This window comes from Botrytis fragariae (genome assembly GCF_013461495.1).
Source record: "Botrytis fragariae strain BVB16 chromosome Unknown tig00000112, whole genome shotgun sequence".
NCBI lineage: Eukaryota > Fungi > Ascomycota > Leotiomycetes > Helotiales > Sclerotiniaceae > Botrytis > Botrytis fragariae.
Genome location: NW_023500997.1, coordinates 1,618,392 through 1,644,626, shown reverse-complemented (window position 1 = coordinate 1,644,626; position 26,235 = coordinate 1,618,392). Strand labels below are relative to the sequence as shown.

General features: G+C 41.2%; 7 protein-coding genes across 7 annotated transcripts; 4 read left to right on the top strand and 3 right to left on the bottom strand.

The window, feature by feature from the left end:
- Nucleotides 1-36: 36 nt before the first annotated feature.
- On the top strand, nucleotides 37-1,107 carry Bfra_008049 (putative 3-methyl-2-oxobutanoate hydroxymethyltransferase protein; the record flags this gene model as incomplete). Its single annotated transcript, XM_037338414.1, has 2 exons — nucleotides 37-426; nucleotides 493-1,107. 2 exons carry the CDS (start codon nucleotides 37-39, stop codon nucleotides 1,105-1,107), a joined length of 1,005 nt encoding a protein of 334 aa, XP_037190477.1.
- A 217-nt stretch (nucleotides 1,108-1,324) lies between these two features.
- Nucleotides 1,325-2,181, bottom strand: Bfra_008048 (putative ubiquitin-like protein; the record flags this gene model as incomplete). Its single annotated transcript, XM_037338413.1, has 2 exons — nucleotides 1,325-1,387; nucleotides 1,465-2,181. 2 exons carry the CDS (start codon nucleotides 2,179-2,181, stop codon nucleotides 1,325-1,327), a joined length of 780 nt encoding a protein of 259 aa, XP_037190476.1.
- Nucleotides 2,182-2,477: 296 nt separating this feature from the next.
- Bfra_008047 (putative metallopeptidase family m24 protein) lies at nucleotides 2,478-4,128 on the bottom strand (the record flags this gene model as incomplete). The annotated part of the gene is made up of 3 exons (XM_037338412.1): nucleotides 2,478-3,446; nucleotides 3,505-3,827; nucleotides 3,882-4,128. The coding sequence occupies 3 exons, from the start codon at nucleotides 4,126-4,128 to the stop codon at nucleotides 2,478-2,480; spliced, it is 1,539 nt and encodes a 512-aa protein (XP_037190475.1).
- Nucleotides 4,129-5,015: 887 nt separating this feature from the next.
- Bfra_008046 (putative g1 s regulator protein) lies at nucleotides 5,016-7,097 on the top strand (the record flags this gene model as incomplete). Its single annotated transcript, XM_037338411.1, has 3 exons — nucleotides 5,016-5,489; nucleotides 5,549-6,949; nucleotides 6,999-7,097. The coding sequence occupies 3 exons, from the start codon at nucleotides 5,016-5,018 to the stop codon at nucleotides 7,095-7,097; spliced, it is 1,974 nt and encodes a 657-aa protein (XP_037190474.1).
- Nucleotides 7,098-9,013: 1,916 nt separating this feature from the next.
- Nucleotides 9,014-11,487, bottom strand: Bfra_008045 (putative eukaryotic peptide chain release factor gtp-binding subunit protein; the record flags this gene model as incomplete). The annotated part of the gene is made up of 3 exons (XM_037338410.1): nucleotides 9,014-9,140; nucleotides 9,230-10,989; nucleotides 11,142-11,487. The coding sequence occupies 3 exons, from the start codon at nucleotides 11,485-11,487 to the stop codon at nucleotides 9,069-9,071; spliced, it is 2,178 nt and encodes a 725-aa protein (XP_037190473.1). The 3' UTR covers nucleotides 9,014-9,068.
- Nucleotides 11,488-12,276: 789 nt separating this feature from the next.
- Nucleotides 12,277-14,876, top strand: Bfra_008044 (putative ran-specific GTPase-activating protein; the record flags this gene model as incomplete). The annotated part of the gene is made up of 6 exons (XM_037338409.1): nucleotides 12,277-12,297; nucleotides 12,357-12,388; nucleotides 12,440-12,497; nucleotides 12,557-12,625; nucleotides 12,696-12,730; nucleotides 12,779-14,876. 6 exons carry the CDS (start codon nucleotides 12,277-12,279, stop codon nucleotides 14,874-14,876), a joined length of 2,313 nt encoding a protein of 770 aa, XP_037190472.1.
- Nucleotides 14,877-23,750: 8,874 nt separating this feature from the next.
- Bfra_008043 (putative protein kinase protein) lies at nucleotides 23,751-25,908 on the top strand (the record flags this gene model as incomplete). Its single annotated transcript, XM_037338408.1, has 7 exons — nucleotides 23,751-23,793; nucleotides 23,941-24,063; nucleotides 24,118-24,229; nucleotides 24,307-24,511; nucleotides 24,567-24,722; nucleotides 24,795-25,249; nucleotides 25,302-25,908. 7 exons carry the CDS (start codon nucleotides 23,751-23,753, stop codon nucleotides 25,906-25,908), a joined length of 1,701 nt encoding a protein of 566 aa, XP_037190471.1.
- Between the last annotated feature and the right edge of the window lie 327 nt (nucleotides 25,909-26,235).

Sequence of the window (26,235 nt, the reverse complement as noted above, 5' to 3'; positions counted from 1 at the left end):
TCAATCCGAAAGAATTTCTTTCCATCAATTCCAACCATGTCTTCATCATTTTCCATCGTGAAGATGAGCACGCGCACACTATTGAAGCAATATTCACGACCAGCAACTTTTGCTGTGAGACCATTTCTTGCACAATGTCAAACTAGAAAAAGCTCGCATAGTCCTATGGGCTCACCGAGTGCAAGGAAGAAGGTCACCATGACTACATTGAGGTCCATGTATAAGAAAGGGGAACCTATCGCGGTGATGACGGCTCATGATTTCCCAAGTGGTCATGTCGCGGATGTTGCGGGTATGGATATAGTTTTAGTGGGAGATAGTTTGGCTATGGTAGCCTTGGGAATGGAGGATACTAGTGAGGTTATCATGGAAGAGATGTTGATGCATTGTCGTTCTGTATCGCGTGCTGCAAAAGCTGCTTTCACTGTATGTACATTCCCGCTTTCCCTCAATTCATGCACCACCTCCTTTACTAACGAATCAAATCATCAGGTTGGAGATCTTCCTATGGGTTCGTATGAAATATCCCCCGAACAAGCTCTCGAATCCGCTTTTCGATTTGTGAAGGAAGGTCGAATGCAAGGCATCAAGTTAGAAGGAGGTGCAGAAATGGCCCCCACAATCAAGAAACTCACGACCGCAGGTATTCCAGTTCTAGGTCATATAGGCCTCACACCCCAACGACAAAATTCCCTCGGTGGCTTCCGCGTGCAAGGTAAAACTTGTGCCGGTGCACTGAAAGTTCTCGAAGATGCGCTCGCCGTCCAAGAAGCCGGTGCTTTCGCAATGGTCGTTGAAGCTGTTCCTCAAGAAGTCGCAAAACTTATAACTGATAAGTTATCTATTCCTACAATAGGCATTGGCGCAGGAAATGGTTGCTCGGGACAAGTTTTGGTGCAAGTTGACATGACTGGCAATTTCCCACCCGGTCGATTCCTCCCAAAATTTGTAAAGAAATATGGTGATGTTTGGAGCGAAAGCTTAAGAGCCATTACGGAATACCGCGAGGAAACGAAGTCCCGAGCCTACCCGGCCCCAGAGCACACATATCCGATTCCAGAGAAGGAGCTCGAGGAATTTCGAAGTGCGATTAGCAAAATGGATTGAGGTGTTGTGGATGAATTATCGATGTTGTTAGATCGCAGGCGTATTTGTCCAGCTTTTAGATTCCCAATATTTGCTTAGCTTTTAGATGCCCGATAGCAATATAATTTTTTGGTATGCCAACCCAAATCTAGTTTAGAAAGCAATTGAATACCCCATGTTGAATGTTTCGTTTGAATGTTTGAATGTCTGACTACCGAGTATCACATGGTTCGTTCGATCATCCAAATGCCGGCGTCATCGAATAGGTAACAATAAGCTGGTCCTTCGAATCCTTAAAACACTATTCCAAAAATTAGCATTGATCCATTCCAAACCCTCGTCCCACACTCCCTATAACCAATCCCATAAACCACTCACCCTATGCAAATTCCCCACCACCTCATCCAACGCCGGCGCAAAGCAACTATTAACATACAAAAACACACTTTCCCTCTCTCCCCCTCCCCCAGCATTCCGATCCAACTTCAACACCCTCCTCAAATACGCCACCACCGTCTCAAACCTCTGCGTCGAACTAATCCTCGACACGGGTCTCTGCAACGCGGGGGCCGACCCAATCGGCTGAAACCGCACTGTGATTTTCGGGGTGGGAAACACAAATGCAGAGTCGAGCGCGGTGCTAGAATCGCGTGGGAGATTGGTGAGCAGGAGGGAGGAGGTCATGGTTAGGGGGAGAGTGGGGGAGGAGGGAGGGAGATCGGGGATAGCTGAGGAGTGGGTGCGTGGGCGTGTAGGGAGGGAGGTGGTGGGGTTGTGGGGGTGGGAGTGCGGGAGGGGAGGGGAGAGGTGTCGGGGTTGGGAGAGCTCATTGTTTCGTGGTGTGGGTTGGGTTTGTGTGTGTGAGAGTTGGTTGTGTTTTGTTTGCTGGACGGAAATCTGATTTTGAATAGCTGCAGAAAATGTTGATTTGATCTCGATGTAACAAATTAATGTTGTGCAATGCGAGGTTGAGTTTGGTGGGCGAGATTGTACGATGATGGAAATGAATGTGACGAGGCTGAGGCCGATGATATGATGCGGACTTTCGATGCGGAGTTGCGGCCGACTGAGTGGAGAGTGGGGCAAGGTTATCATGTGAATCCTTATTTTAAGTTTCGGCAGATTACTTTTAAGCTCACCGGGAACTCACTAGGAGTTCACTGGGGATGCTCGATTTACCAGGAATAATAATCTTTCCCTCGTGCTACTAGCAGTTTTTATGAATTAAAATGGGCTCATTGGAAAGAAAGGCATGGTAAAGCTTCATGGGTAAAGTACTCAGCATCTATTCGGACGTTATCAATCTCGATTGATTTGTGGGTATATGCGTTTATACTTTTTTGCTCGGAGTGGTATACATCATTATCATACAATTCATTTATCCCCTTCATTTAGTCGCGTAAAGCTTCGATATCTACAACCTCCTTCACGGCCTCGGTAGTTAAGACTAGAGGTGAATCCTCCTGTATACAAACGCTATCCTCAATTCTGATGCCCATGCCCCTAAAATGAGCTGGCCAGCGCTCATCATTTGGTACATAAACCCCCGGCTCGATCGTAATACAATGTCCTTCCTTGAGAAGGTTACTTCGAGAATATCCTGGAGTATCGTGAACATCAAGTCCAATATAATGGCCAACGTGATGTGGAAACAAGGTATCGATAGCATTTCCAGACATATCGAATCCTAATTGTTTCAATTGATCTGTGAGACCATTTCTGGTAACTGCATGGATTTTGTCCAAAGTCATGTTTGAACTTTCCCTGCATAGCGCAACACTACTTCGCTGTACTTTTAAAAGCGCTTCGTAGAGATCTTTCTGGGCATCTGTGAATTTGCCATTGATGGGCCATGTTCGAGTAATATCCGTAATATATCCACCATATTGTCCACCGGCGTCTACCAGGACAAGCTCGCCATCTCGTAGTACATCGTTGTTGGAAACGTAATGTATGCTCTGGGCATTTCTTCCACCTCCAATAACTGGCACATAAGCATTCTTCTCACAACCTCCGATTTTAAAATCAAAGTCAAGAAATGCGCCAAGATGCTTTTCTTCAGTCCATCGTTTCCGCATAGCATTTGTAAAAGATCTGCCAGAGATTTTACCTGCTTTCCGCATGTTTTTGATTTCGGCTTCACTTTTGATGGCCCTTAAATCGTTTATCAACGGCCCAATTGGTTTCGATTTTTTTGCTTTAGCATCGCGGAATAGTTGCATGAGATCCTTTTGTTTCATTACGCCTTGGATTGAGTCCAGCGTACCCCCAAGGAAAGATTCTTTGACATCCATATATATTTCACTAGCTCCTTCAATAAGTGGCCTTAGATATGAAGCTGCCTGGTTGACGTCTCCAGACTATTTCAATATTAGTATTGTTATTGTTTGTGAAGTACTGTAGCAAATAGTGTCTTACTTCATCTGCATTAAAAACATCCAAGGCTGCTTGCTCCCCAGATCTAGCACCATCCCAAAGTTCTGCCTGCGGGTCTTTAGGTCTAACAAATAGGTGAAATATAAATTCTGAAGACTCCAATTTCTGTATTACTGCAATTGCCTCTGGTTCATTAAATCCAGTAAGATAGAAGAAATTTGATTGCTGGTGGAATTCATGAAATACGGCCCCAGACCTATATTTGATATCTGCCCCTCTCAAGATGGCGATTGCATTTGGAGGAAGTTTTGCAGCGAAATCTGCTCGTCGATCCGCATATTCTTGCGCCGAAATACCTGGAGTAACTGATCACTTTATTTAGTCCCGTTGTAATTGTACCATTGAATTCATCTCCATACCTTCTCCAGCATTAAGTAAATGCGGATGGGTTTCATGAACCGGTTGGCCAAATTGAAGTTCTGAAGCTGATATGGAAGCATACGTCCTTCTTGATTGATATGTTGTGTGACATTTTGTTGCTGCAGACGATACTTGAGCTTGACATCGAGGTCTTGAGGATACTATGGATGAAGATGATATTCCTCTACTCCCACTGGTCCCTTCCAATTGCTGGAACAGTGTTCTTGTTCTTCTACTACACTTCATGATAGAGGCTGGCAATTAAGCGTTGATGGGATTGAGGTTCTCGAGTCTTTCCCTGTACTATGTAAGTATATACGAGGAAGATAATATATTATTTTCTGCAACCCAACCTTAATATTTCGTTATGTCATGTTCTACCATCAAGCACTAATGGACGTTTAAGGTTCCTCCGACCTGGCAGTCATAGACTCGTAATACCGTCCTATATAATGAATATGATCAAGCATAAATTGGAAGGGCTTGATTGGCTCAAAGGGTTCGAGATTACCTCTAAATTACTCGAGTGTTGGCCGAGACAGGTAGTATTGATTAGCATCTGCTTAGGTTCTCATTAGTATTTACCAGGTATTATCCATCATTACAAACCGGGGAAGGTAATTTAAATTGGTTGCTGTGTTGCTGAGTGAATATAATCGATGAATCCACTTCGCGCCTTTTTAAGCCTTTTGTTGTCTACCATAACATCCAAACCCAGTAGTACTCCGTAGTCATCATCACATCAAAAAAAAAGGAACCTTGCCCTGCCCATAACCACAACTTCTACCATACAAAGATTGACACTTCACTTCACCACCACCACCAAAAAATAACATCCACTCCAGCATTATCCCAACCCACCTTCATTGGATTGTGTGGTATTCACGACGCTTTTGTGTTAACTCATTTCAATGATGTCCATTTCCCCAGACTCTTGAATTATATTTACTTAATGTCTACATAAAAATAAGAGCTTCAAGGAAGTGGTGATAAACCGTGTCAAAAGTCGCGTGCTAGAACCACCCCACTCCACTCCTTCACAGGAATTTCTCTGTCCTACACAGAGAGTATTGATATATTTTCATATGGCAACAGTATCCCTATCTCCATTACCGGTCACATTAACAACCAATATGTCGACCAGGAGGCAGCCTCTCTCCACCATCTCCAATGTCGCCAATTCCCCATATCGAGCGGTAGCTTCCACCACAACCAAACAAAAACGTTCATACGCCAACATACAACGCGAAGATGCATATGGACAACCACCCCCGGCGAAAAAGCAGATGCTAGATGCACATCATCAAGCTTTAAGAACACCTCCACGTCAAAGTATTAGCCAAGTATCGGGTGAAGGAAGGATTTTTACTCGGAGATCAACTCAGCCATCCAATTTTGAACGAAAGTGTGTGGCAGCTAGAGGAGATAGAGCTGCTCAACAACAGCAGATTACCAAGGCGGACAAGGTACCAGAGGAGAATTTGGAATCGATACGCCAATGGCAAAAGCATTATAGGAAGAGTTTTCCCAAATTCGTCTTCTACTTTGAGAGTATACCAGAGGATGTCCGACTTAAATATACGAAACAAGTCCTCGCCCTAGGTGCAGTAAGTAATGTCTCTGTGTAAGTAATTGGGTATCGCGGATTGTATTGACGTCTTCTCAGCGCGACGAAAAATTCTTCTCGAATGAGGTCACTCATGTCGTCACTACTCGATCAATTCCACCGGAGACCCCATTTACTTCTTCAACTACCGCCGAGTTACATTCGCAACACGGCACTATTAACCCTTCTTTGCTAGACAGATCATCCGAGACTGCAGATTCAAGGGAATCTCGATCGAAGTTTACATTTGAAGCTCCAGGTGGCAGAAGACTTATTACACAAGGACATGATGGAGACACAAGACGACAACAAGTCCGTAGCTCGGATGTACTCTACAAGGCGCGAGAATTGGGGATGAAGATATGGGCATTGGAAAAGTTGCAACGAATGATGACAACAATGTTTGACACGGATACTGGTTACCAAACAGCACATAGTCACAACACAAGGAGTCATTCTGTTCAGGGTGGGACGATAAGCAGAGGAGGCCGAGAAGCTGACCTATCCCAATTATTGAGGAATGAACGAATTTATGGACCATCCGATCGAGACCTTAGCGTCGCTACAAAAGAAATGACTATATTCAGAGGGCCTTATATCTACATTCACGATATCGATGAAAAGCAAAAGCCAATTATGGTTCGAGAATATAACAAAGTTGCCCGTAAAGAAGAGGGAGATTGGCCTCAATTCCGCAGTGTTGCAAATGGCAAGTGTCCATTTGTGGAGGAAGTAGAGTACAGTCGCCGTGAGGTGGAGAAAGAAAAGGAATTGATCCGTATCCAGAGGCAAAAGGAGAAAGAGAGGGCTGCAGTTCCAAGGACAAGAGCTGCTGCTGCGGTAGAAGCAGCTAAAATGCAACCACCCAAGGCAATCAGCAAACGAGTACTATCCCATCTTGATGATGGAGGTAATAGAAGTGTTACTGTCTCGACAAATCAAGCTAATCCATTTGATACTGATAGAAGTAATCGTGCAGAACTTGAGTCTTCTTCTCGAGGACAAAACGCGTTCGTCAGTCGTGCTGGCGTTGGTAGATTGTTTGGAGGTGAGCCTGTTGCGTCGGGAGTTCAACCATCCAACATTACTTCTGCTATTCGCTCTCAAATGATTTCTTCAACTGCAGCTCAACCTGGACTCAAAGCTGGAACAAGTAAAGAGATACACGGGTTGCAGAGAAAGGTTCTTGAGAAGACGAATGGTGGAACTGGATCCCATCGTTTGACTGATATCACTGCTGCTGTAAGAGAAGATACAGCTACTCGCCCTGCGAAGCGTGAGGCACAAAAGAAACTTGGTGTAATCGAAGAGGATGATGTTTCTACAGAGAAAGAAGAAGCGGCAAGAAAGATGGAAGCTTCTCGCAAAGCAAAAGCTGTTCAGCAAAGAAAGCTTGAGAAGCGTGATCCAAAGCCCGGATACTGTGAAAATTGCGCCGATAAATTTGAAGACTTTGATGAGGTAAATTCCTTTTCACCTGGTGATTTATCTTATACTAATTATCATATAGCATGTTGTCTCACGCAAACATCGTAAATTCGCGGAAAAGCTTGAGAATTGGAAAGAACTTGACGCCTTGTTGAATCAACTGGTTCGACCTCTTTTATGATGCAAGATTCATTCGCTTCGCAAACGTACTTTCAGCCAATCACATGAATTCATATTCGAAAATTCTACAACAGCTTGCCCAATACAAACTAATAATATAACGGGCGTTCATTCATCGGGGTATGCATATGAAAAACCAAAAAGGGTTGTCACAACAGAAACATTACAATCACAGCTTATGTTCCAAACTTTGTCCTTTGCTCCTTACATACCACAATACCCAACCATTCACGGTTACATTTTCCCAAGGGGACTAGATGAAGGGATGGGTAATGTTGTTTGCTTTTGGGGTTATGTTACTTGTCATTGTTTGGTTTGAGTTTAGATTCAGCATTTACATAGGGGTTGGCGTTTTTCTCTTTTTTACATTTGTGTTGATTCTTTTTTCTTTGTCTTTGGGGTATGGGGCGTTGTGGGTTTTCGAGGCGTGCTGTCGCTTTCGCTGAAGTTGAGGCTTGTTGATGGGCATGGCATGGCTGGCGAGCGTCTTGCTTATGCACTTCATAGCGAAATGACGTTTGTTTGTGTCGTATGGTGTATATGAGGAGGAGTAAGAGGTTTGAGATGAGGAAGTAAGACAGGAAGAATGCTAGAAGAGGAGTTGATGGCTATAAGTAGATAGCATGAGATGGAATCTGATCATGGAATCTGATGATGCGTTCAGGAATCACTTTACTTGAGGGTAAGGCAGGGAAGGGGGGGAGTGATCTTTCAATGTACATATATGTATGTGTGTGTCGGTCAATGAATGACCACATCAATGAATAAAGAATGAGAGATCATGAGAATCAAAATAAAAATAAAAATGATATTATAATCACTGTATGATAACCTTTGTAAAGGGGCGGGTGCTCGCTTAATCTTAATCTTAATTTTGAGAGTTGAGAGTTGAGATGAAGTGAAAATGAAGTGAATATATGTATGTATATATGTTAGTAGTTAAAATTTAAAGCAAAGATATCAAACGTCGTGAGGAACTAGCTAGGTAGGCATCAGTAGGAGAAACATAATTATAATAGGTAATCACTATTTGTATATATTCTGTAAAGTCTGGGTTGAAGTCTGAAGAGGGATGTTGCCTATTTACTTATTATTTAGATATATTTATTGTTTTTGGTGATTGGAATAGAGTAGAATAGAGTAGAATAGAGTAGAATAGAGTAGAGTAGAGTAGGATTTGAAATGGAATAATAGTGTAATGTGAAAGATTGAGGTACTGATGCATGTTGATGTTGGAAATATATATATATATATACTGATATGATAAATATAATATTATATCACATCACACCACATCACATCACATCACATCAGAATAAAACCCATGACAATAATCTAAACTTAAACCGAAACCGAAACCAGAATTCAAACAATCGCACAATCGCACAATCATTGAGCCATTCAATCACACAGCCATTAAACCATTCAATCAAATATAACCATAACTACCACCCCCTCTCCCGCCTTCTTTTCTCTCTGCCCTTCCCCCTTCCTACAAACACCCTAAAAACTCAAAGAATAGATCTATATCTCATCTCACAACAGAATTCTTGCACATCCATTATTCAGGTATGCTTCATTTCCACAACTCTACTATACTACTACCTGGTCCTCGATCTTCCTCTTCTCCCTCGTAAATACGATACAATACACACATTTATATCGCATCACTTCACTTCACTTTACTTCATTCAAGCAAAAGAAAAGAAGATCATTTATCTTTTTATCCGACTCCATATAAACGTCTATATATGGGACCATGTAGATTTCGTTAATCATTGTATATCAACGCAGCAAGCACTTTAATCCATGCATGCATGTATGTCTTTTTACTTCATCCATCCAATCCACCCATCCCATTCAACCCCGAACCACCCCACCCCATCCCATTCCCCTTATAATTCCGCCCTCTACCCTCTCAGATAAACTCACAAGTCCACAATCTCATTACATGATTCTAATGTAAATGTATTTACGCAGCGGCCGCAACAACTTCTTCTTGAGTAATCAACTTTGTGATTTTACCAATGGCGATAGTTTGACCCTATTTGATAGAAATGTTAGTTTCCAACCTCTCATTTCCCCTTTTCATCTCGCCAAAGCTAATACTCCGAATAAGGATTTAACACATACCTGATCTCTAAGAGTGAATCTACCCAATTGAGGATAATCTTCAAATTTCTCCACACAAACACTTCCGGCTCCACCAATGACCTCCATTCTGGCAATAATGGAATCGCCCTTCTTTGCATGGGTTGGAGGAACTTTACTCTTTCTATTAGTACCCTTTTGCAATTTGTGCAATAATGTTGCGAAAGTAACCTCCTCAATAGCCGAATGAACATGCATAACGCAATTGAAACCAGCAGATAGGATACTCTTTAATTCCAAAACTCTGATTTGAGCTTCAAAAGTAGTAACGCAATGAACGAGACGTTTTGGCGAGCAAAGAACGAACCCGGGTAGAATATCTTCTTCTTCGATACCACGGAGACGAAGACGAACTTGGTCACCACATTGACCGGCGGGAATCTCTTCTTCGGTCTCTCCGTATGTTACCATAACTTCGACCTTTTCTTTATTGGGCATCATGACAAGGTTCATTCCCTTCTTTACGACTCCAGATTCGATCTTACCCTCGACGAGGGTACCCATATCTCTGTATTTTCCATTAATGGGCATCATGAATGGTGCGTTGACTTTACGTTCAAGTTGAGTCATGTTGTCAAGGAATTCGAGGAGAGATGGTCCATCGTACCATGGGGCAACACCCTTAGGAATTCTGTCCTTGATACCCATTGTTACTTGTGCTGCGATTGGCATGAAGAATACGTCGGTCTTGAGGTTGTAACCAGTTCCTTTCAAGAATTGAGAAAGTTTGGTTGTGCACTCCTTATATCTATCGTGGGACCATTCGACAGTTGGGTCGTCCATCTTGTTAATGACGACAATAAGTTTGTTGACACCTTGAGTTTTTGCCAACATGGCGTGCTCACGAGTTTGTCCTCCCTTTTCGAATCCAGTTTCGTATTCTCCCTTGCGAGCAGAGATAACTAAGATTCCAACATCTGCTTGGGAAGCACCACCAATCATACTTGGTACGTAGGTTTTATGTCCAGGGGCATCCAAAATACTGTATCTCCGTTTTTCGGTTTCAAAATGTGCGCGTCCAACTTCGACAGTCTTTCCTTTGGATCTCTCCTCTTTTGTCAAATCGAGAGCCCACGACAAATACCATGTCTCACGACCCATTTCCTTAGCCTCTTTCTTGTTCTTTTCCATGGTTCTCTCATCAACCATTCCGGTAGCGTAAAGAATAGAACCACCAAGTGTCGATTTTCCAGCATCAACGTGTCCAATAAAAATAATGTTAACATGCTCCTTGCCGTAAATTTCCTTGAGGGTTTCCTCGTCGACATCAGCTGCTTGCTCTTGCTCTACAGCATCTGCGGCACGAGCAGCTGCCTTGACAGCGCCAGAAGTTCGGGAAGGTGATGAACGACCGGATGATGGTGTAGGAGAGGTCTTTCCACTGGCGGCTGCAGGAGTCTTTTCAACTTTCTCGATAGCTTTTGCTGCGGTAACCTTAGCACCGGCCTCTGCGGATGCGGATGCTGTTTCCTTCTTTGGCTCTTCCTTCTTCGCAGGGGCTGGAGTACCAATAGAGAGGACCTTTGCCTTTGGCTTTGGCGCATCACCTCCAATGCTTAAAACCTTTGGTGCATCACCTCCAATGCTCAAAACTTTTGGTGCTCCATCCTTTACTGCTACAGGTTTGTTTAGATCTGCCGAACCATCAGCTGGTCTTTTTGCAATAGTTGGTGTTTGCCGAGGAGATTGTGATGATTGAGCTGCTGCTTGTGGTTGTTGAGCATATCCAGGATATTGTTGTCCTGTAAATGATTGTAGTCAGTATTTTGGACACTACGAACGTTCGCACACTGTGAAAAAAATCGGGGGGTTCTCGAGTCCATTCCGCATTTCTACACTTTTCATAATGGTGCTGAAAATAACCAGTAATTCCAAAAATCCGTGGCAAACTCACCATATCCTGCATTGTATCCACCTTGTTGATATCCTCCAGCATTGTAGCCTCCTTGTTGATATTGATTGTTGTACCCTTGTTGGCCATATTGAGGATATCCACCATAACCTTGATTTTGATATTGAGCGAAATTCTGTTGTTGTCCATATTGATCGTAAGCTCCTCCATATTGTTGATATTGTTGACCAGGTTGAAATGATTGTGCACCAGGCTGAAAGGAATTTGCGCCCGGTTGAAATGATCTAGCTTGGGGATTTGCATTCAAATTCATGCGTTGAGTTTGTTGTGAAAGATTATTATCTTCTTGAGCGGCTGGATCATCTTCCCATGAGTTAAGGTCCGACATATTTAGTGAAATTCGCGGATTTATCTTGACGTGTAAGAAAAGATGTGTGGGTTGTGAAAGAGGAATTTGAAAGGGCCAAAAAAAGTAAAGGAATGGGGAAGAGAAGTGGCAGGTATTGGTGGGGCTATAATAGTAATGATGAATCGGTTATCGTTTATCGACTATCGTTTATGGAGGGGCTTTGGAATATTTTTGATTGTATCGAGTGCTTACAGGATATTCGATCATAAAATATATATGACGATATATGACGGTACACGACTGTATATATGAATCTCAGTGACTCACAAGTGCCCAGTAGACTCCATATGTGCCTGATAAACGCCCAAAGCGACTCGAATTTTGCGAATACGCTGGCTGATCTCTACGGGCTCACTGGCATCTTTCCATTGTGTATCGTTCCATGTAAATACACCGCCCATATAGTATATTTATTATATATTTATTATATATTTTGCCGTAAATTGTAATCAATCCTCTCAACCCTCTTTTTCTTTGGTGCCATCCGTTGATCAAGTGCCGCTATTAATCGATTCAATCCCCGGTTAATGACGTGTTGGCCAATCAATTTCCAGGCAAGCACGATGCTGTTGGAGCCTTGCATCTTTGTTTGCTTCAAATCGTCAACTGGATATAAAAATAAATTCGACATCAACATTAACATTAACATTGACATCAACAACAAGCAGAAAACTCTACACGGCTTCCCATAAAGATCATGTCTGTTGTCGTGACTATCTCCTACTTCTTATAGTATTTGATCTAAACTAAGACCTGAATACATTCACAATGGATTTCTTCTTGGGCAAGGTAGAATAACTGCTCCCCCATGTTTCATAATCACGTGTTAACTATTGCTTCTTCCTTAGGTCACCCAACATGCTGTCAACTATGCTATCAGGTATGTTTCATTCTATGCAGATCTTTGGAGCATTTTCTAAAACTGATGTAGGTCTGGAATTGGTGTGACTGCTTCCTTTGCCATAAGACAAATTCCCAGAATTTTGAAGGTGGGATTTCTTGTGTGGACTTTGAACTTGTGAAAGGCATATGACTTACACGATTCTAGACCGTGGATAACAATGCCGATTATCGAGAGCTTCATGAGCTGCAAGAGAGACTCAATAGTAAAATCAAAGTACGTCGACTTTGATGCCAATCAAATCAATGGTGTGGGTGTCCTCAAATACTAACTTACTACCTTCCAGATCGTATCACCAGCTATTGATATGATAGAGCTTATGTGAGTTTCATTCACTGTTACAAAAATATCTCTACTTATAATCTATAGTGCCGCGAGAGGGAACACCACTTTAGAGTCAGCTGTATCTTTAACCAAATCACTTCGATGGGATATTCAATCTCTTGGTATGAGATTAGCAAAAGCTGCAAGTGCTGCAGAAGTTTCACTTCGGAATAAAACCAAAGCAAAAACACAAGCTGCTCATGAAACCGAGATTCGAGAGATTCTCAGAGATATTAAGAAGCTCTTGATGAAAATCGAGGACGCTGTGCCACTTATCAATTTAGCCATCACCACTTCCGGAGCGAACCTCTCGACAACACTTCCGGCTACTGTATCACCGTCGAGATTGTTACAAGCAAGCAATCTTCTTACTGCTGCAGATCATCAATATTCCAGGAATCCAAATAGGCCAGTACAAGTTGGAACAACACTTACTCTCTCTTTATATATGTTATTTGCCGGACATGCTTATCGAGCTCACGATGAAGAAGGTATGAGAGAAACTACTTGGAAAGAAGTTATACATAAAGCCAAAGTCAGACTTTTACGTGTACCTCTCAGATCTACATATGGACCATCTGGACAATTACATCATTCTAAAGAGGCCCGAGATTATTTGACTGCGAAAGATTCTTCCTTGATTAGTGGCGAAGGTAAAGCAACAGAATACGCATATCAGCTTGAAATAATCGAAGATTTTGACGATGATCGAGTCCACACTTTTGAGGATGGAGAACCACAACCCGGACCATATGGAGATGTCAAGTTGGCAGGTATTCGAGAATACTTACCAATCCATCAGATTTCCAAGATATTCTATGCAGACACCGGCAAAATATTAAATATTGGTAACCAGGATGAAACAAATAGTCCTGTTTTACTATTGAAGCGAGACATCAATGCAATGCCACCAAGACGAATGATGGAGGGACAGGAGACACAAAACGAATGGTACGATGATGGTGAAGACATACCTCCAGAGGATTATTCAGAACCGAATAAAGGAAGGCTAGAACGAGAGGATGGGGAAGATGATGAATTTGATATCGATGAGCAACTTCGACGAGAAAGTATGGCACCAGAATCACCATCGAAGGAAACCATAGAAATGCCACAAGAGACAAACACAACATGGCGACTTCCTCATGATCTGGACCCAGAATGGCTTGCCTTGGAAGTATATACGGAAGCCGAAGATTCAGAATCAGAAGAAGAGTTTGAGTCTGAATCAAATGGAGATTCTTCGTATAGTCGACCAAATACTTCAGCCGAACAAACCTCTACTAACGATCTCACCACGAATCTCTCGAATCTCAAATTATCCTCTCCAGCTCCAGTTACTCCCTCCAGAGAAGCCCATCTTCTACCACGCCCTCTATCTCCCATGCCTCTCTCCTTTAACCGCTCCGAGTCTCCAGCTCAACCACTGCAAATCGACATTAACCTCCGCTCTTCTCTTTCTCTTCTCGAGATGCTTATACGTCTTACTGCACTTCAACAATTTCAACAATCTACTCATTTATCCGTCCCAGATGAATTCCTAACTTTCTTCCTTCATGAATCATCTACTACTGGCGCGGGTGGTAATGATTCGGAACGTAAACGAACAAGAGCAATGGCGAGAAAGAAAGTAGGATTTGATCCTTATGATGAGAGTCCCGTTAAGAGACATGGCGAGGCGTATCAACCTGGGTATGAAGAAGATGGAAATGATAGACATTCAAGGGGGGGAACACCTTGGGATGAAAATCTACCATTGACTCCAAAATGGACAAGGGAAAGAAGTTCTACACCACAAAGATCAATGGCTTCACCTATTAGATCTGGGTATGAAAGTGATATAAGACAAAGTCGAGAAATCTTGTCTTCTCCACCACCTTCATCACCAATATCACCTTATAGGTCAAATTCTCAACCGCAATTTCGACAGAGACGAGAACAGGGAAATGGATATAGCGGAAACGGAGTAGGTGGGAAAAGTAATGGAGGACCTCTGGAAAGAGTTTACAAGGAAAGGGGAGGTGGTACTTTGAGTGCGAGAGCAAGTCCTTTGGGGAAGGGAGGAAGTTTAGAGATGAGTCCGACTCCTGAAAGCTCTAAATTGGTAGCTAGTATTGAAGGGCGTGGGGAAGATGGGGAATAAGAAATGGGGGTGAGGTGAGGATGAAGGATGAGCCATGAGCTGAGGGGTGAGTTTGTGAATGGAGAAATGGTGAAGGAGCTCTGTATGAGATTGAGGAGATTACATTGCATTGCATATATGAAATTCACAAAGTAATTTCCAAAGTAGCATAACGTAGCATAGCATAGCATGGCATGGCATAGCGACGGACGGAACGAAAATAATGAGGATACGAGGAAATGAAATAGATCAATACCCATCTCTAGATGATGTATAATTCTCAACATAACAATACCACTCTCCAAATCACCTCATCTTAATCTTAATCTCCGCTATCGATCGCCCTCATCTCTCGATCTTATGAGTGTGTACTTACGCTCTGTTTTCTCCAATCTGACTTGAGTCTCGGGGGTTACGAGTGTGTGGTATTCTTGAGTATATATTTTAGATATTGGAAGTTTTTAGGGGGTGAGTGTTTTGAATATATGTATGTGTATATTCAAGTATGTATTGTTGATAGGATAAATGATAAATAGTAAATATTAGATCTCTAGGTAAGTAGGTAAGTAGAAAAGTAGAAAAGTAGAAAAGTAGAAAAGTAGAAAAGTAGAAAAGTAGAAAAGTAGAAAAGTAGAAAAGTGTATAGATGAGTAGATAAATAGATGAATAGATGAATAAATAAGTGAATGAGTAAATGAGTAAATGAATAAATAGATATATATATATAGAGAATAAATAAAGATAGATGAAGAAATCTAAGATTCTCAGAGTTGTACTAGCTATTTGATTATTTGATAGTTGGTAGTTGGTAGTTGGTAGGTAGGTTGTGGAACTGGACTGGCTATGGGAGTGACTGATGTTTATACTTTTTCTTAATCTTGAGACTTGAGATTTTGAGATTTTGAGATTTTGATGAGTTGTATATATAGATGGGTGTATAGATGGGTGTATAGATGGGTGTATAGATAGGTGTATAGATAGGTATATAGAAAGATATAAATAGTTTCTAAAAGGTAGGAGGGAGATATATATAGATAGATAGGTGTATAGATATATATATATAGTAAAGAAATTATAGATATCGTATATATACGCCTTAATATTTAGTATTTAGGAATAGCAAATTTAAGATTCAAAGATATAAGTAAACTACAACCTTTGAACTTTGAAGCTTCAAGTCTCAAATAAAAAAACTTCGCTTAACTAAAGATCGATAGATACTGTAAATAAAATCCTTACTCACTCTTATCCCTAATTCGGATTCAAAGAAATTTAAAACAGAATAAGGCAAAATAAAGCAAAATAAAGCAAAATACTAAGCTGTATTATATAACAATACTACCTATCTATCTACCTATCTACCTATCTACCTATCTACCTATCTACCTATCTACCTATCTACCTATCTACCTATCTAGTTATCTACCTAGTTGTCTACCTAGCTAGTGAGTATATATACACAAAACCGTAATACCAATACTCCCCTCCCCTTACTCGCTCGCTTCCCGAAACGAAAATAATAACCAAGTTACCAGTTCGTATACATCCGCTACAATGCCATATACTCACATGACTCATATCACAATCACGATCAGAAATAAGTACAAATAATTATAACCCCGGATTTCTCCTCATTCCACAATTTAAGAAGTAGTCAGTTAGTCAGTTAGCCAGTTAGTCAGTCAGTCAGTCAGTCAATCAATCAATCAATCAACCATCCAGTAAAGACAATTAATCAAAAAGTTCTAGACCCTCCCCCATCATCCCATCATCCCACCATCCATCCACCATCCACAAACTAACCATCCACGAACTAGCCCAACGCGTGCGTCCATCCACCATCGGCGCGCCCGTTAAATTTTTGCTAGTCCCTTTCCCGCGGTCCCTTGAAACTTTAAATTCCGTTCCACGTTCCGCGTTCCGCATTCCGACATCTAAGTTTGAGTTTTGATAGGCGAGCGAGCGAGGGAATAAGGTAGCTGAGCTGGCTAGCTGGATGGTGTATGACTCGTGCGGATTGACGAGGATTGGATTGGATTGGATTAAAGTGACTTGGGTTGAATCAAATCAAATCAAATCAAATCGAGCCAAGAAGTAACAAAATACTCGCTCCGCTCCGCCGGGCTGAGTTGGAGGCGAGCGATGAACGGAATGGATGGGAATAGGAATGTGTATTAAATGGAGATGGTGTGGGATCGCGATCTAGATCTAGCACCCAAGAAAGAAAGAGATATACGGTACTGGTACCTATTCGTATGCGAATGTGAATGTGAATATTGATAAAATATACAAAAATAGGAATGAGTAATCAGAAAGATGAAAACTGAGTGAATGATGAATGATGGAGAAGATTTATTACTGTACGGTTTGGCTATTTAGTTATGAAGCCATTTGGTATATATATCTATGTATACACGAAAGATATCTTGTGTGGATTTGTATTGGAATGTAGAAATAAACATGTGAAAATTTTATGTTCATAATACCTATACAGATAGATAGATAGGTACATATACCTCGGTTCATAATTTAGCTTAAACTATAATATCTGTCAACTCAACTCAACTAGGTATTCTTTTCCATATACTAACTGGTTAGGAATAGGGGAGTCTAGACTCGAGTCTATTTCTGAGAGGGAGAGGAAAGAATATATGTTATTCGTCACGAACATACTAGATAGATAGATAGACAAGATGTAGTAGACTTAACTTACAGAATAGAATAGAGTGCTATGGATTACAGTAATCTACTCTGCTTGATAGAAAGAATGAATTGAATATTTATTACTTACCAATATGCCAACCTACGAATATCAAGGGAGAAGAAATACCAAGTAGCCGAAGGAAAGGAGTGAGAAGAGAAGAGAAGAGAAGAGAAGAGAGGAAAAGAGAAGAAAGAAAAACTTCCTTTGGTATTTGTATACCTAGGTATCCTATTGCTACACTGTATCTCTCCATTCATCCCATTTATCCATCCCAAATACACCATTTCATACATTCTTCAAAAAAGAAGAAGAAGAGATGCATACTACCCACCTACCCACCTAGAAGGAACCCAACCTTCAAAATCCTCCCACCCACCCATCCATCCACCATCTCAACAAAACCCAAACCCAACCCTACAACTCCGAACCCTCACTTTTGCCATCCATCTACCTAGTATCTTACTTCCATACAGAGTACGTAAATACTTCTCAGGTATACATATATCCATCCCCGATCTTATTTTCTTTATATTCGTCCCCCTCTCTCTACCTATCTACTTCCACCAAAAGCGCATCAAGCGTTTTGCTTTTCGGAGATACTATATCTAAGTTTCGAAAATGAGGATCGGAATGTCTATTGTATAGTATGTATATAGTGTGTATTATATATTATAAAATGTGATTTCAAGTGAAATGATATAATATAATACCTACGATACGATGTATATGATACGATACATACGATACGATATAATACAATATAATATTCAGCTGTACTAATATGAAAGAGGCGTTTTTACAATTTTAGTTTTTAGTTTTTGGGTTTTGAATGAATGAATAAATGAATAAATAAATGAATGAATAAATGAAATCAAAGGAAGAAGGAAGGAAGAAAGAAGAAGAGAAGATTTAATGATTTCTGTTCATGGAATATCCATCTATCCAGTTATTCATTCATGTGCATATATTCATTCATATGCATCCATAAACACTTCCCCTGCTCGCTTTGGAATCAATCAATCAATCAATCAATCCTTTCTAATCAATGAAATGAAATAGCATGGTATGTGATATGTGACATGTGATGTGTATGTATGGTTCTAGAAGATTACCATGTTGAGTTAGATTCCAAATTTGAATCCTATACTCCATCACATAGTACATAACATAGTACATAAACACGCTATTCAAGGAAGGATAGAAGGGTAGAAGGAAGGATAGAAGAAAGGAAGGAACAAAAGAAGAAAGGGAAATCAAATCAAATTACCCGGCTGAGTGAACCATGGGTGATCAATCCTTTCCAGCTATCTGTCTGTCTGTCTATCTGTCGGTGTTTCTTCTCAAACTGTTTTGTTTTATTTCGTTTCGGAATCTTCGATTGAGGGTTCTAGAAGGATGGAGTTCAATTCAATTCAATCATCAACCGACCACCGACCAAATCAGAAAAAGAAAAAAAGAAAAAAAAAGAGCAAAAAAGAAAACAAGATTCGCTATGCCTTAATTAAATGGAACCACGAGGTATCTATGTCTCTTATGCAAGGTACGTATCAGTACGATACCAGATGGCGAATATACCAATGGATATGTTTAAGAATTGGTTGGGGTTTCTTTTGGGGATCTGACTGCGTTGCGTTGTGTTGCGTTGCGTTGCGTTACAGGTGTATACCTGGTATTGCTAGGTAGGTATGGAGAAGAAAGGATTGGTGTGCGGTGAGCACGTGGAAATGGCTTGCTTTTTGTGGAGTTGGGATGGGTGATGGATGGATGGATGGAGGGAGGGGGTTATGTGTGGTGGGAAGGGAAGGGTAGGGTAGGAGAGAAGAGATTTTGAATGTTTGGAGAGAGGTGTGTGTGTGTGTGTGAGAGAGAGAAAGGGAATTTGAAGTTCTTTATCTTTTTCGTATGGTAGATTTATTGCTTGCTTGCTTGTATGTATCTTCTTGCATACACATACTCACATACATATATATGTATATATACACATTCTTGAATTCGTTGAATCTCAAGAAAGAATACTTTCTCGGAAATGTAAAGGGCTGAGAAGGAAAAGAAAACAACTTGCTATCCAATTCGGATTTGGATGAATGAACATATAATCCTTTGAACCCGGGTGGCTTACCTAGTATTTCAAACGGGTTGAGAAAGGATAAAGGATGTAGAAATCAAAGACACTTGTAACTCGTAACTTGTATACCGTGAGTGAGATGTGAGATGTGAGATGTGAGATGTGGAAAGGAAGGAAAGGCTTAAAAGGCTTGAAGGATTACTGACTTAAGTGATTCAAGTTGTGGAAGATGGTATAGGTACAAAAGCGAGTCTCCAGATGCCCAGGTGGTATAATACTAATAGTCAATTCTTCCATACACTTGTTGGATGAAGATTGAATGAATTTTCTCTTCTGATATGAGATTATTTACATAGGTATGTGCATATATTAAGTAGCTATAACCTTACCCAGATGCCCTCTCCATTTCTCGTTTATTCAAATCGAAAGCTTCTAGAAGTTTACTGACATTTCCTATCGCTAGGATCGGGTGAGAAAGGAGGTGACGGCTTGTTCAATGATGACATCTCAAGAAGATCAGTAGAATTAACCCTGTCCATTCTTACAAAAAGGAGATGAAACGATCAGGCATGGGAAGGTATGTGTGTCTCAGCTAAGAAGAGATCCACTAGATCGTCGGACTGATGTGAGGTAACGAATGACTCAGGTGTTTGGGATGATTTAAAGGAGAAGAAGGAAGGAAAGAAAGTTATGAAGGAGAGTTGAATATATGAGGATTTGAGGATATACTACGATTGAGGTCGATGATGAATGATATACTAGGTAGCGAAGGATAAAAGGGTGAAGAATAACTGACCTGTGAACTACTTTTCTGTAGTACCTAGCCATCTACTGATCACACGTATACCACAGACTCCCATCAACTCAACTCTCATGAAAACACAAGCAGATTTTATAAAGTAATCAATATAACTTACATACATACATACTATATACATACTCTATACATACATACTACATACATACATACACACAATGTATGTACAGATACATATCCATCAACGTATCCGGAACGCGAAACCCAGCAACGACAAGGTAAGGCAGAGCTGTCAATAATCGGGAATAGCATGATCGTCTCTGATCGACTTCCTACTTACCATATTTGTAGCCGACTGTCAAAGTGGTAAGTCACAACCCTGGATTTGCTGGGGGGTTTTGATTGTGGATGGGGGGGATGGATGGCTATATTATGGAGTATATATGTAGCTTGTTTGGTGGTTGTGGGAGAGCAAGAGAGAGAGGTTGATGGATTGTTTTGATTTGATGAGTTGGTATTTGTGGGAAGGTTAGAGTGTATGTTTGTAGAGTAGCGTATTGCGTACTGAGTACTGTTTATTATTAATGGATGGAGTGATAATTGAAGTTATTGTTCTTTGGTTGGTGGTGGTGGTGGTGGTGGTTAGCTAGTTTTACGATAGAGTATATAGGCGTGAGGAGGCGTGATGAGGCTTGAATAAGCTTGAATAAGCGTGAGTACAATGAATGATTCAATTCTATCAGCTTTTCTTCCTGTGCTCGTATAACATGATTCAGAATTGATAGATAATTCAATCTAAAAATACCTACCTACTAGGGATCTCAAGACCCGTTCCGTTCAGCTACAAAGATTAGCCGCCTCTTGGTCCTTTACGTTGCTAGAGTACGCCGGAGGTACCGTATCTAAGATTCTAGGGAAGGTTATCTAGTGAGCACGGAGTACAGCTATAGATACAGATACAGATACACCACAAGTGGTACCTATCAAGTAAAGTCAAAGCCATCTAAAGGAAGGAATGCCAGAGTCAGGATTTGATGAATCAGTATTAATATATGGCTTAGAAGAGAACTAATCGATATCGAGATAGGTACCGACCGTGTTGTACCGTCTTGTGGTAGAATCAGGTACCCGATAAGAACCGTCCGTCCACTGACCGGTGTTTGTTTCAAGGGTTACTTCGGCGGCTTAAATCCGATTTGGGTTTATGAATGTGAGTTTGTACAAGAAAGATACTTTACGAGTTAAATATAGTAAATATAGTAAATATAATAAATGTCGCAATAATTGATGGAAGCCCGTAAACAGTGAAGTGGCGAGGGACGAAAGATAGATACCTACCTAGGTAGTCAGTAGGGTCAGTCGCTCAAGACCTATCATTCACGTCTCCAGTCCATCAACGTTTCAAAACGCCTCACCTCGTGCTTACCCCGACTATCCATTCAATAATTTCCCTTCCTTCCCTTCCATTGCTTCTGTCGTATCCTTCCATCACTTTAACCTTAACCAATCCGAACCATTCACCACACACACCACTGCCAAGTTGAACCACTCATCGTGAGGGAATCACACTTTTGCCATGCGAAGCCATGCAGATGCCATGTGTATTTTGGTGCCTTTACCGGAACCCCTGGTCACATTTCCCTGGCCCTCCTTTCGTCAACAAAAGCAGGTAAACTGGATGGAGTGAAGAATATATTAACTGGGCAATCCTCACAGTCCCTGAAGTTTGGAAGGGAATCAACTAAACCGGATTAGTGAATGAAAAAGACTTGGGAAAGCAGATGGATGAAATGGGTGAAATGGGTGAAATGGATCTTGATCTTGATCATATAATTTGGATAGTCCACACTTACGAAGGCTTACGGAGCATTCATTACATAGTATGCTGGTCCATGTGCTTGCTTCATGGCATTGGCATGGGTGACCTTTTCTTTCGGTTATAAACACCCTTTTCGATGCTTGAAGTCACGATGCTCTGTGTAGGAGGATTGCCGTGTGGAGGAGTGTGTATTACATGTATCAAGGGACTCTACTACACTCTGTACAGAACTGGAAATGGATGTGAAGATATCCTCACAAGAACTTGCTTGCTGGCTGCACTTGCTAGGTACTCTGTACTTGACTCTCGAGATACCTAGTCACCAGCATGGTTTTGCATCTCTAATGCAGGTGTACGCTGTACAGCTTATTACATGCTTTTGATTATATATGAGTGATAAGGAAACCTAGGTAATGGTAATGGGAATGGTCATGGTAATAGGAATGGTAATCAATTCAATCATGTCAAATCAAGCAATCACCCCAAACTAAATCATATCAATCATATATCCCTTCAAAATCAATTCACTTAATCTTTCCCCATGCAACATTAAGACAAAATACTACCTACTCGTGGATCCTTCTAAAAAGTTCCAGCTTCGAGCTTTTAACTTCTCACATTGGCCCCATCCAAATTCCACATCGGTACACATAGGTATGCACATCCATATCCATATCCATCTTCATCTCCATCTCCATATCCATCCATACCCATATCCATATATCCACCATCTAAATCAACCTCTGACAGTCTTCACCACCACCAAAGATTCTAATAAACATAAATTATCTTCAAAAGGCGGCGTGTGGTCCGTTCCCGAACAACAAGACAATTCTTTATAATTATTATTTCTTATTTTTCTCTTTCCTTAAGCATCAACTTGGGGGAAATTCCTTTGATCAATTTCTAGCCGATTTCTAGTCAATTTCTAGTCAATTTCCAGTCAATTTCTAGTCAATTTCTAGTCATTGTCTCTAGTCTCCGATCTCTAGCTTCGACTCTCTACTCTCTAGTCTCTAATCTCTGACACCAAGTTTCATCCTAAACATTCCAAAGGAAACGAAGAAGGAAAAAAAGAAGATTCTCGTCCAGAGAGAGAGAGAGACTACCACCCTATCCCATCCCATCCCATCTTTGTTCTCCCAAATTCTACACCGTCTTGTCTATAGGTATTCAATTTACTCACGCAAGATAATAATTCATTTCAATACTTTCAAAATCTCCACACAAAGGAACACTCTTGCACTCCACCAACTTATTAAACTCGACTCGACTCAACTCAACCCCATTTCAACTTGTATTCGCTTCATGCAACAACATCTTGCAATTTCCTCTCAAGAAATTTAATCAACTTCATTATCGATAAAAATTTCCGACCCAAAATCTTCCATCTTTCGCTTGTCTCGAGATTCAGATCGATTTCGCATGATTTGATAGTTTTGCGCCGAATGTCTCCATTTACAAATTCAATCGCATTTCCTTAGAAATTTATTGGTCAAATCGAGGTTAAGGGGAGATAGAGTCTTGATTTCACCCAGACGTTTGCGCCCATGGGAAACAGTTCTGGAAAGCCGGTGAACTTCGAAGATGAAGGTACGAATGAATTTGGTTGATAGAGAGTTCAGTGGCAAGAGAATGTGCTAGGAATTCCTCGAATTCTCGAGGGGTCCTTAGTCTTTGTTACCGGTATCATACCACCACCACTAGTACTTTTGCTAACATATGACTTCTCCACGATAGTGAGCCTCAATCATTTTCGACTTCTGCGAGTTGTTGGAAAGGGTGCTTTTGGAAAAGTAAGGATAGTAGAGAGGAAGGATACCGGATTGACGTTTGCGCTCAAGTACATTCGCAAGGATGAGGGTTGGTGATACTTGATTCCAATCTTGAACGACTGCTGATTTCTGGAAAACATAGTCGTTCGACAAGAAAGCGTACGGAATATAATTCGAGAACGACGAATGTTGGAGCATTTAAATCACCCATTTATTTGTAACTTGCGATATAGTTTTCAAGATATTGAATACATGTACGTGGATTTGGATTTGGATTTGGATCTGGATCTAGACCTGGTCCACAAGCACTCACTAATCTTTCAACAAACAGGTATCTAGTCGTCGATTTAATGAACGGAGGAGATTTACGATTCCATATTTCGAGAAAGACCTTCACCGAGGAAGCTGTTCAATTTTGGATTGCCGAACTTGGGATTGCATTGAAGTACATACATAAGCAGGGTATCATACATCGGGATGTCAAACCTGACAATGTTTTATTGGATTCCGAGGGGCATATTCATTTAGCAGATTTTGTTTGTCCTTCCAAGAACACGTCCCGAGTATGAACACAACGCTAACATCCTGCAGAATGTTGCATCGGATTACACTTCACACAGACTACTAACGAGCAAATCTGGCACTTTAGCTTATCTCGCACCAGAAGTTTACAAAGGATGTGGATATGGTCCTGGCGCAGATTGGTGGTCGCTAGGAGTACTGTTCTACGAATGTATCTACAACAAGGTATTATTCGACTCATTTCCAACATTCTGTCAACCCCACTTTTCAGTTTTCAGTTCTAACCAACGTATCCAGAGGCCATTTGAAGGTAGTACACAGACAACTCTAGCAGCACAGATCACCAAAGCTTCACCGAATTTTCCAATCACAGCACCAGCCGTTTCGATGCCATGTTTACATGCCATTAGCTCAGCTCTCGAGGAGGATCCAGCGAAGCGAATGGGTTCCGCCGGATTCGAAACTTTTACCGATAACCCTTTCTTCAGACCTATAGATTTCGAGGCACTCGAGAGAAAGGAAATAGAGCCAGTTTTTGTTCCATCTAGCGAAAAGACGAATTTCGACGCTACTTACGATCTCGAGGAATTACTACTGGAGGAAGCACCTTTAGAAGCTCGGGCACGTCGACAAAAACCAAGAGAGGCTCTCAAGGAGGACGCGACAGAGAAGGAAATCAAGGAAGAAGAACTCCACAAGATGATTGAAGCTCAATATACGACATTTGATTACACCAAGGCAGCGTATGACAGGTTAGCACTCTCCTACAACTCGTTTCCCCTTATGCTAACTCAATACTCTTAGATACAATGAAGGTGGTGATCCAAATTCTCCGCCTCCGGTTACACAAAATGTTAGCCCGTCGACTCCAGCATCACAAACTTCTGATGAATTTCCGAAAGCCACTCTCACGCGCACTTTATCTAAGAACCGGAAGAGAGCTGCTTCGCGGTCTCAACCATCTTCACGTTCAGAATCGCCATCGAATAGTGCAAATGTTCCACCCGTTCCCAACTCGCAAATTGCTGGCTCTCAACAACCTTCCCAAAATACTAGCCCTGTCTTAGGACCTCCTCGTTCCGTACCTCATTCACATTCACCAAGTACGACCAAAACACCCTTATCACCGTATCAACAATCATATAACCGCCCTAATCGTCCAGGTGGAATACGCAAGGAATCACAAGGTGGAGGTATGCAAGTGGTTTTAGGCGAAACTGGAAGTTGGTCAGAACTGGCCAAGCAAGATGCAACCCTACCCGCAGATGCTAAATTAGTAGAAGCGCATGCCAAGCCAACTGGTATGTTAGGATTCTTATCCAGAAAGAAGGGTAGAGGGCACAGTCCAAAGCCACAGGAGAGAGGTATCTTAGGAAAGGAAGGTGCAAGAGTTATTATAAGCCAAGGTTGAAAATGTATCGAATCAGAATGATTCGATGAGACATTCCAATACTATTGGTGCCTATTTATGGATTTCCGGTACGCAATTTCCTTTGGTGCGATCAATGTACATTCATTGCATTCGTTGCATTTTCAAGGGGGGCCAGCGGGAGTTTTATCACTTTTATTTTACCCGATCATACGTACGCGGCTTTCTCACTACTCGAGCATGCTGGACTTTTAATTTCTTTTTTTTTTACATATTTCTTTTGTTCATGACAGATATGCTGGAGGAATTATGAACTCCATGTGGTTTTTTTTTCTTACGGAGAGGGAGATGTAAATATTAAAAGAGAAG